Below are 13,776 nucleotides of genomic sequence, written 5' to 3' on the forward strand. Positions count from 1 at the left end.
CCTCTCCTCTTTCCTTCTCTTCCTTCGCCCTCAACCTGCTCGCCATTCCTTCCGCGCATTGCTGCTTATCATCTAGGCTTAACTTGCGATGACGCCTTCGATCTTCGACTCAACTGCTAGAGCTCGCACCCGGCTCGAGAAGGAGGGGGTGAGCCATTTCACCTCCTGCCAGCGTCTTTGGCTCATATTCCGAGGTTCTCTGCGCAGCACACAGTTCTCTCGCCACCGCCCTCGGCCGGTGACGTCTCGAAGGAGCATGCTCGACGAGTGAGCGTGGTCGGATCGCTCACCTTCGACCCACCCTCATTCGTCTATTTCCGCAGGCCATGGGGATGAGGGGCGCGGTGCCGGATGATCTTCGGAAGGACGTGCTCCGTGAGATGCACGACCAGCACGCGCAAGACGTCGCCAAGGCGTTGCAGGAGCACGACGTGCGTACCTCCTTCGCTTCTCGCCGCCGACTGGACAAGCTTGGGTCTAACGAGTCGAAGATAGGATGAGGCTGTGAAGCGCCTTCACGACGACCGCAAGATGATGCGAGAGTACAATGACTTCGCGCCGCAGGTGCGCTCGCTCACCGCTTGTACGCCGCAGACCACGCTGACCAAAGTCTGCCCGGCAGTCCAAGACGTTCCACGTAAGCGCGCCGTTCGAGAGCTCAACCGCCTCTCTACTGACCAGGATCCGCCACCTTCCAGAATGTCCGCATCCCGGTGCAGATTCTCGACCAAGAGGAGCACCATCTCCAGCTCTTCAAGCCGCGTCTACAGAGCTTCGTCAAGAGGCTGCTTCCCGACGTCAGGCCCGACGACTACGAGAAGCGCGCCTACCTCGAACAGCGACGCATCGAAGAGTTGGGGGACGAGATTCACCGGCTGGTCCGTCTCGCTTCCTCTCGAGGGACATGCAGGAGTGCAGTGACCGACTCTTCATCTACAGGACGAAGTGGCGAAGAAGGAGTTGGCCGAAGAAGTGCGTTTGCCTGTGTCCCTCGCTGTTGCTCGACATTGTTGATGAACAATCTTGGCAGGCCATGAAGACGCAGCTCGCTCGTCTCGCCCAGCAGCGCTACGAGCTATTCGATGGACTCCCGCGCGCATTCCGATCCGCGACGGAGGAGATGTCCTTCGAGGAGGAAAATCGCAAGATCGTGCAGCTCTTGACTTCGCATGGTGGCATCGAGTACTGCGAGGAGGAGTTGCACGAGTGGATCAAAGTGAGATGGACCTGAGGTCTTCTTCGTGGATCCAAGCTGACTTCTTGCGGCTGATTGCAGGCCGAGATTGCTCTTCAGTGCCTCCGGCACCCTGACAGGTTCGCAGGCATGTCGCATGCCGAACCAGGGTCATACGGCGAGGTGCATCGGTCTCTCCTCTCCGTTGAACGGGGCATGAGCTGACCTCCAGATCTCGTCAGGTCAAATTCGCCGTACGTACAGCGGAGCGCATTGCCGAAGGCATTGCGTCGAGCCCGGAGAAACTGCGCGCCACTCTGTGCCAGTCTTTCTTCACGAACACGGCGCATCAGGTCGCGGAGGGCAATCTGCAGAACATCCAGGTGAGTTTGCGAGTCATTTCTCCAGGCGACATCGGCTAACGCCGCCTCGAGTGTTTAGCTCGCGGCAAATTCCGTCACTTTCGTCTACTTCAAGACGTACAATGCCTGTCAAATCGCGCGCCAGTTTGTTCGCCTGCACCTGCCTGACGAGCAACTTGCCGCCACGGTTTGTTGCTTCACCCGCATTTTCCGCCTCCTCGGCTGACCTCCTACCTCCCCTCGCACAGATGCGCAAGTACCTGCGCGCCACTGTATCCGAGTTGAATGTACGTATACAGCTCGCGCTTGCCGTACCGTGGGCTGACCGCAGGATCCGCCTGCTCTGCCCGTGCAGCCCGTCAAAGCCGGCGAGGAGACTCTCGCCTCTCTGGCCCCGGCAGGACGAGCGCAGATTACTCAAGTACGTCAATTCAGCACTCAAGCCGCTTGCCCAGCTCAGGATGTCCCGCTGAAGCTGTATCTTCCGGCACAGGTGCACAGGCGTCCCGTGATGGACCGCCCGCGAGGCGTACTCGGCTAGCGCTGCACTGCATCGTTGCCGTCTCTCCATCTGCGCCGAATGTGCGCTATTCTTGCTCGGGCAGCAGAGTCAGAAGACGAGACGCACGTTCTCTTCATCCGCGGCCTCCGACGGACCTCTTCCTCGCCTCCTCCTTCGCCTCTTCGCCCTCGCATCGTCTTGCGCTTCTTCCGCTTCATTGTATCGCTTGCTCCTACCCAGCGCGGAGATTGTGCGTTTGGTGGCATGTCTTTGCGGCGGTTCTTTCCCGGCGGTCGCCGACTCGGCACTCGAGACTGCGAGGAGGGGAGCGAGGTGGGCCCGCAACCAACGCCATCCCTTGCCCGCTCTTACTCACTACGCAGGTCTTCACGCAGAGTCGGGACGAGACGCGGGACCTCCCATCCGCGGTAGGTTCTCTGCTCGCTCGCTTCGGCTTGGTCTTTAGCTGACGCCTCTTGCTGAGCAGGCGGCATCTGTGCTGCAGAGCTGCCTCGAGCGCGACATCCAAGATGCTAGAGCCAAAGCTCTCGCCGCTTTCCCGCCGGTCGAACCGACAGACGAGGAAGCCGAACGTCTTGCGGACCTTGTCGACACCCTCGTTGAGGGGAAACTTGACGCACACAAATGGGTTCGGGTGCGCGTTGAGCAAGGCTGCGAGGGAATTCTGTACTGACAAAATGGACAGCTGCTCATTGTGCAGCGATGCTTGCTCGAGCCTGGCGAGTTCAGACGCGAGCTGGCGCGTGTCGAGCCAAGTGCGTCGCACGGGGATTCGCATTCTGCCGAAGCGGTGAGATGCCTCCCACTCATGAGTTGCAGGCCCAAAGACTGACGCCTTATCGCTGCAGATCGCATGGCGTATCGTCCAGGCTCACACTGTTGCGTGGCGAATCGTTGGGAGCGAACGCCCTGGAGAGGCGCTTGCTCATCAACTTAGCAAGAGTTACTTGCTGGGGCATGACGGTGAGATCCGCTCTACCAACCTCACAACCGCTCCTGCACGTCAACTTCTTTCCGCTCGTGCGACGATGTACTTTTGGCTTACTCTCGTCGAGGACAGCTGGATCCGTCAAGTCCGAGGTACGTGTACTACAAGGCTGACTACCTGAACGTGCTTGCACGGCGCGCGAGACGTTATCGCGATAGAGCGCGAGTAGTGCGTCGCGCTCCCTCTCTCGGCCTTCGCAGGCGTTTACTGACCCGTTGCATCGAAGCTCAAATATTACTACAAGTTGTTCATGGATGAGCTGAGGAAGACCGGCAACGTACGTCCGACCAACTCTGCTGTTCCCGCCTGTGTTCTTCTGACGCCTTGCGCTCGCCCGCCTCGCAGCCCCTCACTGCAGGCGAGAACATTCTGAGGTTTCTTGACGAGGATGAAGCGTGATGAAGCGTGCGGAGCGGATTGGTGAGGAATGCATGACCACGGGGGGAGGGCTCTCTAGCGGGAATGAACTATGTGGATCGCACTCAGCTCACTCCTTCGGCATTCGTGCATCCAGTTCTGCCTTTCCGAGTCTCCGAGGTGCACAGAGTGAGGTGGTGAGGGTGTACGCACTCGGCACGACCTTCGCAACACGCTTTCCCGATCCTCTATTCTCGCTGGAAAGCTCGCGGGCCATGAACGGAGGGGTACAATGCACAGAAAGAACGAAGCTCGTGAAGCGCGACAAGGTCAAGCGGAAGTGGCACAGAAACAGTCGAAGGCAATCGTGGCGCGGAGAGGGATACACGGACGTCAATGCGTAGGGCACAAGGGAGAGAGAGAGAGGATGAAAGGCGATGCGAGAGGGAGTGTATGCGTGTAGGGGGTATCTCGAGGGATGGGAGGGTCGTGAAGCGATGCTAGGTGGTGAGTGTAGGGAAAGGTCGTGACGATGCTTGAACGGCGGCGGAACGGACGTCGACGCCGGATGCTTGTATCAGGTCGTGTGTAGACTGTATCGAGGAGTGTAGAGAGGGAGATGCGCATGGTCGGAATAAAGGAGTCGCCTCGGAGTCGAGGCGTTTTCGGGGAGGGGCGTTCCTCAGCAGAGGAAGCGCTCATTGAGGCGGGCGATCTCGGCGCAGAGGAAGCTGAAATGAAGGCGGTTGCTGCGCTTGAGGCCGGCGCGACCGAGGTTCTGGACCGAATCGACGAGGTCGTCCTCGTCGTACAGGCTTTTGCTGCCGACCGACGACGCCGACGCAGCCGAGTTGCGACGGGCAGCGAGCTGCTGCTCGCGCTGCTCGAGGAGCTCGCCCTCGAAGGCGTGGAGGGCGGCCATGAACGGCAAGTTGGGCTGGACGAGGAGGTTGAGCCTGCGCGAGCGGGTGACGAGGTAGGCGCTCGCGAGGTCGAGGCCAACGTCGTGCATCAAGTGGGCGATGACGATCGACGCCGAGCGACTGACGCCCACCTTGCAGTGGACGAGGATCTTGCCACCCTGGTCGCGCGCCTGCGTGATGAACGCGAGCGCCTCGTCGATGCAAGGGCGGATCGAGTCGATGCCGTCGTCCGCGACGTTCTTCATGTCGAGAACGGCGATGTTGCCGAGGCGCTCTTCGACCCAGAGCGAGTTGGTCGCAGGCGAATTCGACGAGTTGCCGCGGAAGAGCGAGGTGAGGTCGGTGAGCGACTTGGGCGGCGGGTGGAGCGCCGACTCGCCGAGCGAGACGACGTGCGTGATGCCGAGAGCCTTGAGCATGAGCGCGTTCGAAGCGTGGTTGACGTTGCCGAGGTACTGTATCACGACAAGGCCAAGGTCAGCGACATCGTCCTTCGCAGCGAAGGAGAGCGGAAACGCACAAGGTACGGCAAGATACGACTCGGGAAGTGTCCCTCGAATGTCGGTCCAAAGAACCACGCGTCCGTCTCGGGACTCGCGCGCCTCATCTCGCGCCTGACGAGCGCGCCACTCTGCTCCTCGAGCTCAAGCTCGATGCGCTCCGCCTCCTCTTCGAGCGCGGCGTACGTCTTGTCGTCGAGGACGGGGCCGGCGCCCGGGTGCTGCTGAGGGTTCTCAGGCGTCGAGTCGACGAAACCCGAGTCGGAGCGGCCCATCCCGGCGCTGGACAACTGTCCAAACTCGCCTGGAATCGTCACGGTGTGCTCGTCGTCGCCCTGCTCGCCGCCACCGTGACCAAGCACGCCCTGCAACCCCAAGGCCGCGACCGCACGCTGCTCGGCAACCCACCTCCTCGCGAGCCTCTGCTCCTCGTCCTCCTTCTCGAGCACCTCCTTGACGCGCCTCTCAACCTTGAAGATCGTCTCGCGGTCGACAGTATAGACGAAGAAGCTCCTCTCGCACTCGTGCTGGAGCCAGAGGTACGCTTCTGCCGCCGAGCAGCGGCGCGAGAGCATGACGTACGCGAGAGCGAGGAGAGACGTCTCGGTGTAGCCGTCTCCGCAGTGGAGGAGGACGCGGCGCGGGATGCGGCTTGCCTCCGACGTCGAGGTTGGCGAGGACTGCGAGCGAATCCACAGGGCGAGGTCGACCAGTTGCGCGACAAAGGCCGTTTGGGCGCGCGACGAGTTGCCCAACGCCGCGGGGGTCGAGAGCGACTCGAGGTGGACAATGTCGTCGACGTGCGGGCGGAGGACGGTGACTTTCTGCTCGACGACCTCGTTCTCAGGCCCGAGTAGGCGGTCAACCTCGTCGAAAGCCTGTCCCTGTTCCTCGAGGACATTGAGCGAGTGCTCAGCCTCGCCAAGCACGTCGGAGGTGATCATCGGAGCGCTGTCGTGCGCCTCGACGCAGATCGCGAACGAGAGAGGGTTGCCGTCGTCGAGGATGGTCGAGTTCGAGTCGGACGAGAGCGGGCGCGCGCGCGTCTTGGCCTGCGGGACGTCTTGCGTGTTTCCGAGCTGCGAAGTCATCGCCACTGCCCGTCAGTCCGAGCGCGAGAAGGGCGAGAGGGAGCGGCAAACGCACCCAGACGTTCGGGCCAATCTCGCTCGCAACGGTCAACACGCGCATCTCCTCGCGCTCGCGCTCGAAGAAGTTGAGGCGGTTGCGCGAGAAGCCGTGCGAGTCGATCGCGACGAGGGCGGGGTGGTTGCGCTCGAAGACAGTGAACGGGTCTGCGAGTTGGCGGTGGTAATTCCGTCAATTTTCGCTCAGGCAAGAGGGGACCGGCGGTGCGCACCAGAGATGACAAAGACGTTGTACTTGACGCCCACCCCGCCGCGCCTCTCAAACTCGTGGTCCATCGCCTCGCGCACCTTGCGCGCCGTGTCGACGACGCTCTCGTCGATCCCGTTCTCGCCATAGACGACGACATCGCTGATCGTGGCGTACTTGGCAGCTTGGAGGCGGAAGTGGCGGAGGTTGACGGTCTCGAAGTTTGCGGGGCTGGGGAGGGCGAAAGTCGTGCGGCCGGAGGGGTGGGTCGTGAGGATGGCCGAAACGTCGAGGGACGAGACGAGGCGTGAGGTGGCGGTTGCCGGAGGGGGTGGGGAGGGAGAGCCCGAGCTGCTCGAGGAGGAAGGCGTGGCGGACGAGCTCGAGGAGGACGACCAGGACGAGAAGGACGAGGTGAAGCCGCGGCGGAGGAGGCTGCGCGAGGTCGTCGGAGCCGGGGCGGGGAGAGGCGGCGCGTGAACGACAGTCAAGCCGCGGTAGCTGTGCGAGGGAGCGGGCTGGGTCAGCTGCGCGATCCGCAACAGTAAGAGCGGGACGAGGCGCGAAGAGGCCCGTCCGCATCGCTCAACATTGCCGGAGTGTGCGCTCACCTGGGCGTCTCGGCCGCCTTGCCCCTCGGGAATCCAAAGTAGTGCGCGGCAGGCGAGTGCGGGATGTCTGCGCCTCCATGGCACCAGGGGAACAGCTCGTTCTCGGGGACTTGAGTGCGCGAGTAGTCGTCGTGGATGCCTGCAAACTCGGCTGCGGTGAGGACCCTGACTTCGGGTGCACTGGGCGCGAGCGAGTAGAGCGGGTAGAGCTGCGCGTCGAGCGAGGTGAGGCCGTGAGCGGGCGCGACGTGAGATGCGGGGAGGGGACGGGTCGCGCGAGTGTGCTGGGTGCTCGGAGGCGAGTGTGCGCGCGTGGAGTGTGTCTCTGGGGAGTGTGTGGTGCGCAAGAGTGCGTCGAATCCTGGGAAGAAGGGGGTCGATGCGAGCGGGGACTTGTTGGTCGACGACGAGGGCGAGTGAGCGGGTGCAGGTTGCTGAGTGCGCTGGCTCTGTGGATGGAGGTGCACGAGAGGCTGCTGCAGAGTGTCCATGGCAGTGTGCTGCTCCCTCCGTGAGCAGAGTGAGTGGCGAGAGCGAGAGAGGAAGCGAGCACACAACGCGTCTCGCTCTCGAGCCTCGTCAAGCACGGCGGTCAACCACGGCAAGAGGGTATTCTGACAGCGTATCACTGCTCTGCGGTACTGCTGCAGGCTATCCAGCCAGCCCATCTCGCCCACGACGCCCTGCAGCACCCACATCTCGCGCGTTCACCTCGTCCAGCACGCGTCAAGACGCCAACTGGCGCGAGTCGGCATGGAATGTCAACGGTGCGCAGAACGACACCGAGCACGCTGCCGCAAGCCTTGTGCAAATCTTGTCCAGCTGCGTCTTGTCAAACTCAGCGAGCGGCGAGTTGGAGCCAATGAGAGCGATTCCTGGCCTCTCTCCTCCTGGAAAAGCTCGACTTGACACGCCCTCGTGATAACAATATCCAGGTCTACATCCCCGCCGTCCGCTTGACCCTCCCCTCATTCGCATACCCACTCCCCGTCCATCCTCTCACCCGCCCTTCGAGCGCCCTCAAGACCCGCACGCTCCGTCCCGTCAACCAACTGCCCACCCTCCCCCATCCATGCAGGCCCAATATCCGCGCCGGGAGATGGAAGAACAGGAAGGAGGGAAGGAGCAGGAGACGAATCAGGGAGGCGAGGAAAGGTTTGGGCGAGGGAGAGGGGTCGAATGGGCGCAGGAGGGTCAGGTGCGCGAGGTAGGTCCGCGAAAGGGTGTTGAGGTGTGCGCCGCGGACTATCAATGCGAGATACCTGCGTGCAAGCGTCAGCTCGAACGCTCACGAAGCGACGGGGAGGGCAACTCACGAAAGGGACGGATGCAGTCCCGCCTCGTGCGCCTGTCCCTTCACGACAAGCATACTAGCCTCTACGTCTCCCACCGTCTTGGCGGGGTCTCCATCCTTATACCGCGTGCAAGAAACCGTAACGAGGTCGGTCGGGAGCGTAGGGATGATCTCGCATGCGCGGGAGACGACGGCGGAGAAGTCTGATGGTCGGAGCTCGTAGACGATGCCCTGCTCCTCACTCATCAGCAAGCGCTCTCGAAAGGAGAGTGAGAAAGGGACGCGCACCTCGAGAGCAGGCGGCATCTCCCCCGTATACTCCATCCCAGGACAACACCTCTCCCACACCCACCTCCTATACTCCCCGCCTCCCCGCCCATCCTTCTCCCTCCCTTCCCACGACCCAAAGTCGTTGTAAGAACGCACGAGGGCGGTCGCGTAGCAGGGCTCGAGGAAGGGGATACCGGGGAGTGAGAAGGCGAGGAATGCGTCGGGCGTGTAGACGGTGGAGGAGGAGAGAGGTTGTGCGTCCCCTAGGACTGTCTTCAACTTTGCAGCTGTGCGAGAGGGAGCGTCAGGATGCCCGGAGTTGGGTTCGGCGAAGAGAAAGGTCGGCGAGGTGAGAGCGGGACGTACGGTACAGATGCGCGCCGTACAACAACAGCCAGCGAGTCGGTTCGGAGTCAGTCGCCATCATCCAGTCCAGCCAGAGCAGCGAGCGAGCGAGAAGAAGTCGAAGCGGACTCCTCGAAATTGGATCCGGAACACGATGAGGAGCGTCCGTCCGTCGGCAAGCGGCGATGCCGGGTTGGCCTCCGTCTGTTCACTGGCTGGCAGCAGACGGTGTTGCGAGTGGCGCAGAACGAGCGAAAGAGTTGCATACCACCCTCGTCCTCCTCGAAAAGATCCGCGGCTTGTCCGGTGCGAGGGCGACCAGCGGCGACCGAGCAGCAGGGGATCCAGACGGACAGCATCAGCCGAGGGAGGCCTAGAGATGCTGCCCTCCAACGGATCAACGAGTCTGAGGGGAGCGGTGGCAGGATGAGAGGGGAAAGGACGACGAGGAGAAGGCTCAGCTGGGAGGCGGGTGTATTCCTCTCGCTTGACCGGGCTACGAGGGGCTCTTGGCTGCTCTTCCCGACGTGCTCGTGCTTGTACGACCACCCTTACGGTCGCTTGTGTCGCCGCCACGACCAACTCGCCCTCCTTGCTCGCCCTCCCTTCTCTGCTTCTTCCGCTTCACTCGCTGACAAGGCTCACCTCAAACGCCCTCGCTAAACGATGCCACCCAAGGAGAAAGTCGTCTCGGTCAAGGGAGACGAGGCAGAGGAACTCGTCAGTCGTCCGCTGCGCTCAGTCGACCTCCTCGCAGACTCCCTCGAACTCGCTGGATTCGGTCACTCGAAGTCTCGCGCGGGTCGCTCACGTCTCGCACCCACTCGCAAACAGGTCCTCAACTACCTCATCGAGCAGAACCGTCCCTACGGCGCCAGTGCGTCCCTCCCCTTCCTCCACCCGTCCGCACTCTCGCTCTCCCCCAACTGACTCCCTCCCGCCCTCGCGCGCTGCACAGCCGACATCTCCGCGAACCTCAAGAACCGCGTCTCGAAGCCCCAGGCGCAAAAGGCGCTCGCGAGCTTGTTCGAGAAGGGCGAGATTGGCGGGAAGACGTTTGGCAAGACGACGGTTTATTGCCCGCTTCAGGTGCGTTCGCGTAGCTCTTTCAGCTGTGGCGCGAGGCTGTCGGGGCATCCGCGAGGGGCGGAACGCGGGTCGAGGCTGGGTGAGGGAGGGCAGGGAGGACGAGCTGACCTCGCTCGCGCGTTCACAGAAGGACGAGGAGCTCACCGAGGAAGGCGAAGGCGGAGATAAACTCGATGCTCAGATCAAGGCTCTCCGCGAGGAGGAGGAAAAGCTCAAGGAGGACGTCAAGGTCCTCGCCGTGCGTGCGTCCTCGTCCTTCCCTTTCCCGCCCAAGGCACGTCTCGCTGACCCTCGCTTCCCGTACGCAGGCAAAGCTGAAGCACTCAAGACGCCGAGGAACAGCGACTTGAGCGGATTAGTCGCGAGTCTCGAGGCCAAGGTACGTTTGAGAAGGCTGTCCTTCTTCGCTTCCTCGCTTCCTTCCCTCGCCTCGCTAACTCCTCCTCTACCCGCCTCGCAGTGCGCCAGCCTCACGCAGTCCATCGATGCCCGCCGCGCCGCCGCCTCCTCCGCCTCCTCGAACCCCTCGCCCACCCTCTCCGCCTCAGCCCTCTCCGCCCTCTCAGCGCAATACACCTCCCTCCTCACCCTCGCCCGCAAGCGCCGCAAGATCTGCCTCGAAATCGAGGGGATGTTGATGGAGGGTTTCGACAAGAAGAAGGGACAGGAGGACGAGGTTTGGGAGGAAGTTGGTGGTGAGTATGGAGGTGAGGAGGAGGAGGAGACGTGGACGTTGGTGAAGAAAGTGGAGGAGGTCGAGAAGGAGATGAAGCGTAAGGCGAAGATGGCGGCGGCAGCGGCCAAGTGAGGAGGATCGGTAGTTGCTCGCTTTCCGTTTCGCTGTGCGCTATCCACTCGAGCGATGTGCATTCAAGACATGTTTTTACATTCTGAACAGTGTCGATGGGTAAGAGCAAAAAGCGAGGAACTACGCGGGTATGTACGGCGAGGAAGCGTCTCAGTCAAGGCGAGTCACGAATCGGTTCGAGCCGAACCCTTCCTGCGCGCTCGGGCTGAGGGGCGCGACGGGGGCGGTCGAGGGCGGGTTGTAAGTCGTGATGGGCGGAGGAGCGCCGATGGACGAGTCGGGTTGAGGAGGAGCGGCGCCTTCGGGTACGCCGTAGGACGACAAGCGAGAACCGCCTGTCGCTCCAGGGCTACGGATGTGCAGTCGTGTCAGCAAGCCCAGATGTGCAAGTAGACGAGCGCAGCACGACTCACGGCAGCGTCCCGCTCCGACCGACTCCCACACTCCCGTTTCGGTTCTTGTTGACCTGCAACGGCCTCGTATCGAACGTCGGCGTGCCCATCTCCGCCTGCGGGTCCATCGGCGCCGGTATCCCCGGCGCTCCCTGCGGAATCGACGTCTCGCGCCATTGCTGCGCGATCAACTCGCTCTCGGACGGTCCAGCCGGTCCAGGCTGAGCAGCCGGGTCGTACTGGTATCCCGACGCAGCGAATAGTCGACCGCTAGCTGCTGCCGAGTTGTACGATCCGGGACCGGGAGGAGGTTGCGGGCGACGGAAGGCGCTGGCGGGGAGGGTGCGCTTCGGTTCGCCGCTGGCGTTGTTGGCGCCGGGAGGACCGTTGAAGTAGCCCGACATGCCGGCGTCTGAGGGTGCTCGCGGACTGGCAGGCGAATAAGGAGCCGCCTCGAAGCGAGAAGGGACGTAAACGTCGCCGTGCTTGCTGCCGAGCGCGTCGCCTGCCGGACGGATCTGAATCGGGCGGCGGTCGTTGCGCGAGCCCGCATCACCTGAGCCGGTCGTCTTTGGCGTCAGCGCGCGAGGCTCGAAAGCTCCCGTCGTGCCGCTTGACAACGTCGAAGGTTGCGGCTGCGCGAGGGGCGAAGTCGGGACTGCCGTCGCCGCACCGTACGAGGTCGGGCTGCTAACCTCGACCTGCGGGGCGTGCGTCGCATAAGTCGGGAGGGCGGTCGAAGGGGCAGGAGAGTACGACCGCTCGGGAGGGCCGCCTTCGTATTGGTGGCGCTGCTCGGCGGCGGATGGCGGACGGGCGTAGTCGATCTGTCCGTGTCCCTGTGAAGACGATGCTCGAGGTGCAGACACGTCCTGCGGGTTTGGCGTCGTCCCTTGTGGCATAGCTGGCGTCGGGACCTCCGTGATGGGCGAGAGCGGGCCGGAAGGGATACCCATGTCGGCTCCAGCGTGCATGTCGCGGCGGACGACATCCTCCTCGCCTTCTCCAGCAGTCTCGACATGCTGAACCGGTGCAGAGCCCGACTCGTACGGGCTCTGCCCGTAGCCGGACTGGGCGATGTTCTGCTCGTGCTGCGCCCGCTCGCGCGCCTCAGCCGCAAACGCCTGTTCCGCCTCACGAGCCTCGACATCATCCTGCGTGCCGCCTTGCCGTCCGTCGTGCAAGTACTCGCTCTGCGGCGCCTCGCCCATATACGCCAAGCTCGACCGATTCGGATCATAGCGGTCGTCCTGCGCCGGCGGAGCGAGATTCGGGCTGCGAGAGGCGTAGCCGTCGACGGCGGGAGTGGGTGCGCTAGGGTACTGAGAGGAGGGGTTCATGACGCTGAGAGGGCGGAAGTCGGGGAGAGGCTGGAGTTGCGGACCGTGGGAGGAGTCGACGGAAGTGTGCGCTGCGCGATGCTGGCCGTCGTCATAGGGCGGGTACTGCTGCTGCTGCTGGGCGTAGGACGAGGCATAGGTACCGTACTGCCCGCCTTGCTGAGACGACGACCGCTCGTGCTCGCGCGCAAAGTCGTCGCCGTGGACAGGCCGAATGCCCGAGTCTTCAAACTGAGCCGGCGTCTGCTGCTGCGCGCCCTCGTTGCTGTACTCGCGCGCGTGGTGCTGAGTCTGCGCGTATCCCTCCGTGACGGGCGCCGGGTTGAAGACGACGTCCTGCAAGCACCGCTGCGCCTCCTGCAACAACTCCTCCGTCCGCGTGTAGCCGTCGTAGTACGCTCGCGTCTGGCCTGGCTCGGTCTGGTCCGTCGGGAGCATGTCGACGATGAGCTTGCCCAGCTCGGCGATGATGACCGTCTTCTCTGCAAGCTCGAGCATGGCGCCAAACTTGAGGCTCAGCGCTTCTCGAGTCGCCGTCCGCTTGAAGTCACTCAACCTGCGGTATCGGCGTCAGCCGAATTCACGAAGCCTCGAAGAAAGAACGCACCTCGTCTCCTCGGTCAAGACGCTATGCTCGAGTCCGATCATCTCCTGCTGCATGTCCCGTAATCGCTGCCGCTGCGTCGGCAAGTCCTTGTTCTCTTCCTTCATCTTCGAGACCTGCGGTAGACGCAGTGATTAGCTCAATGGAAAGAGACGGGTAGTAAACCGGGACGCACCTTTCGCTCCTGCGCCTCGATCCGCCCAGCAAGCGAGTCCCTCGACTTCCTCAGCGACGACAAGTTCTCCTCCTTTGTGCGGATATCCTTGAAGCGCATTCTGCGGACGGAATGTCAGGCTTCAAGTCGAAAGCGGCTGTATCAGCCAAGCAAAACGAACCGGTAGTTCCCATTGTGCTCGGCAAATGCGAGCTCCGCCTTCGAGAGGTACTCGTACAGCGAGCAGACCCTGCCCAGTACGTCCTGCCGCAATGAAGGGGAGAGTGAGCGGAGTTGGCAAATGGGTCGCGGAGTGTCCGCAACGCACCTCGAGATCCGGCCCTTCAAGGCTGCCCCATTCCCGCAGAGATGCAGAAGCCTTATCCCGTTCCGCCGCCAACCGCTGCGTCCTGCAAATGGCGAGAGAGCGCTTCATCAGTTGTCGCAGTCGAGTCCAGTCGGGCGAGAGTTGACGCACTGGTCGACAAGTCGTCGCTCGTTCGAGATGTAGTCCTGCAGCTGCTTGATGTCGCGCGGGCCCAGCGATACTCGCGGGTTGTGCGCTGAGAACGGGCGAAGCGGGTCATGGTGAGCGAGGAGGAGGAACGAGTCGGGACAAGCGGAGACACGGACGCACCGAGCTTCTGGAAGAGCGACATAGCCTGTATAAGCCTGAGTAGCTGTTACTCGAGTGCAGCAAGCAGAGT

General features: G+C 62.7%; 5 protein-coding genes across 5 annotated transcripts; 2 read left to right on the plus strand and 3 right to left on the minus strand.

Annotated features, from left to right (window-relative positions):
* Positions 1-88: 88 nt before the first annotated feature.
* On the plus strand, positions 89-3,446 carry RHTO_00302 (uncharacterized protein; the record flags this gene model as incomplete). The annotated part of the gene is made up of 19 exons (XM_016413986.1): positions 89-148; positions 208-267; positions 324-431; positions 496-564; positions 623-637; positions 699-878; positions 940-972; positions 1,031-1,216; positions 1,277-1,357; positions 1,417-1,557; positions 1,616-1,723; positions 1,785-1,823; positions 1,868-1,957; positions 2,434-2,466; positions 2,526-2,693; positions 2,745-2,814; positions 3,120-3,139; positions 3,274-3,324; positions 3,393-3,446. The coding sequence occupies 19 exons, from the start codon at positions 89-91 to the stop codon at positions 3,444-3,446; spliced, it is 1,566 nt and encodes a 521-aa protein (XP_016276993.1).
* A 640-nt stretch (positions 3,447-4,086) lies between these two features.
* On the minus strand, positions 4,087-7,264 carry RHTO_00303 (protein-tyrosine phosphatase; the record flags this gene model as incomplete). Its single annotated transcript, XM_016413987.1, has 5 exons — positions 4,087-4,782; positions 4,848-5,906; positions 5,974-6,122; positions 6,188-6,663; positions 6,774-7,264. The coding sequence occupies 5 exons, from the start codon at positions 7,262-7,264 to the stop codon at positions 4,087-4,089; spliced, it is 2,871 nt and encodes a 956-aa protein (XP_016276994.1).
* A 446-nt stretch (positions 7,265-7,710) lies between these two features.
* RHTO_00304 (butirosin biosynthesis, BtrG-like protein) lies at positions 7,711-8,764 on the minus strand (the record flags this gene model as incomplete). The annotated part of the gene is made up of 4 exons (XM_016413988.1): positions 7,711-8,035; positions 8,090-8,298; positions 8,356-8,624; positions 8,704-8,764. 4 exons carry the CDS (start codon positions 8,762-8,764, stop codon positions 7,711-7,713), a joined length of 864 nt encoding a protein of 287 aa, XP_016276995.1.
* Positions 8,765-9,348: 584 nt separating this feature from the next.
* On the plus strand, positions 9,349-10,579 carry RHTO_00305 (Tat binding protein 1-interacting protein; the record flags this gene model as incomplete). The annotated part of the gene is made up of 5 exons (XM_016413989.1): positions 9,349-9,559; positions 9,641-9,771; positions 9,899-10,013; positions 10,080-10,150; positions 10,250-10,579. The coding sequence occupies 5 exons, from the start codon at positions 9,349-9,351 to the stop codon at positions 10,577-10,579; spliced, it is 858 nt and encodes a 285-aa protein (XP_016276996.1).
* A 150-nt stretch (positions 10,580-10,729) lies between these two features.
* Positions 10,730-13,728, minus strand: RHTO_00306 (cell wall integrity signaling protein; the record flags this gene model as incomplete). The annotated part of the gene is made up of 8 exons (XM_016413990.1): positions 10,730-10,928; positions 10,993-12,867; positions 12,919-13,031; positions 13,091-13,190; positions 13,251-13,333; positions 13,398-13,479; positions 13,548-13,632; positions 13,707-13,728. 8 exons carry the CDS (start codon positions 13,726-13,728, stop codon positions 10,730-10,732), a joined length of 2,559 nt encoding a protein of 852 aa, XP_016276997.1.
* Between the last annotated feature and the right edge of the window lie 48 nt (positions 13,729-13,776).

This window comes from Rhodotorula toruloides (assembly GCF_000320785.1).
Source record: "Rhodotorula toruloides NP11 unplaced genomic scaffold Scaffold1, whole genome shotgun sequence".
Taxonomy (NCBI): domain Eukaryota; kingdom Fungi; phylum Basidiomycota; class Microbotryomycetes; order Sporidiobolales; family Sporidiobolaceae; genus Rhodotorula; species Rhodotorula toruloides.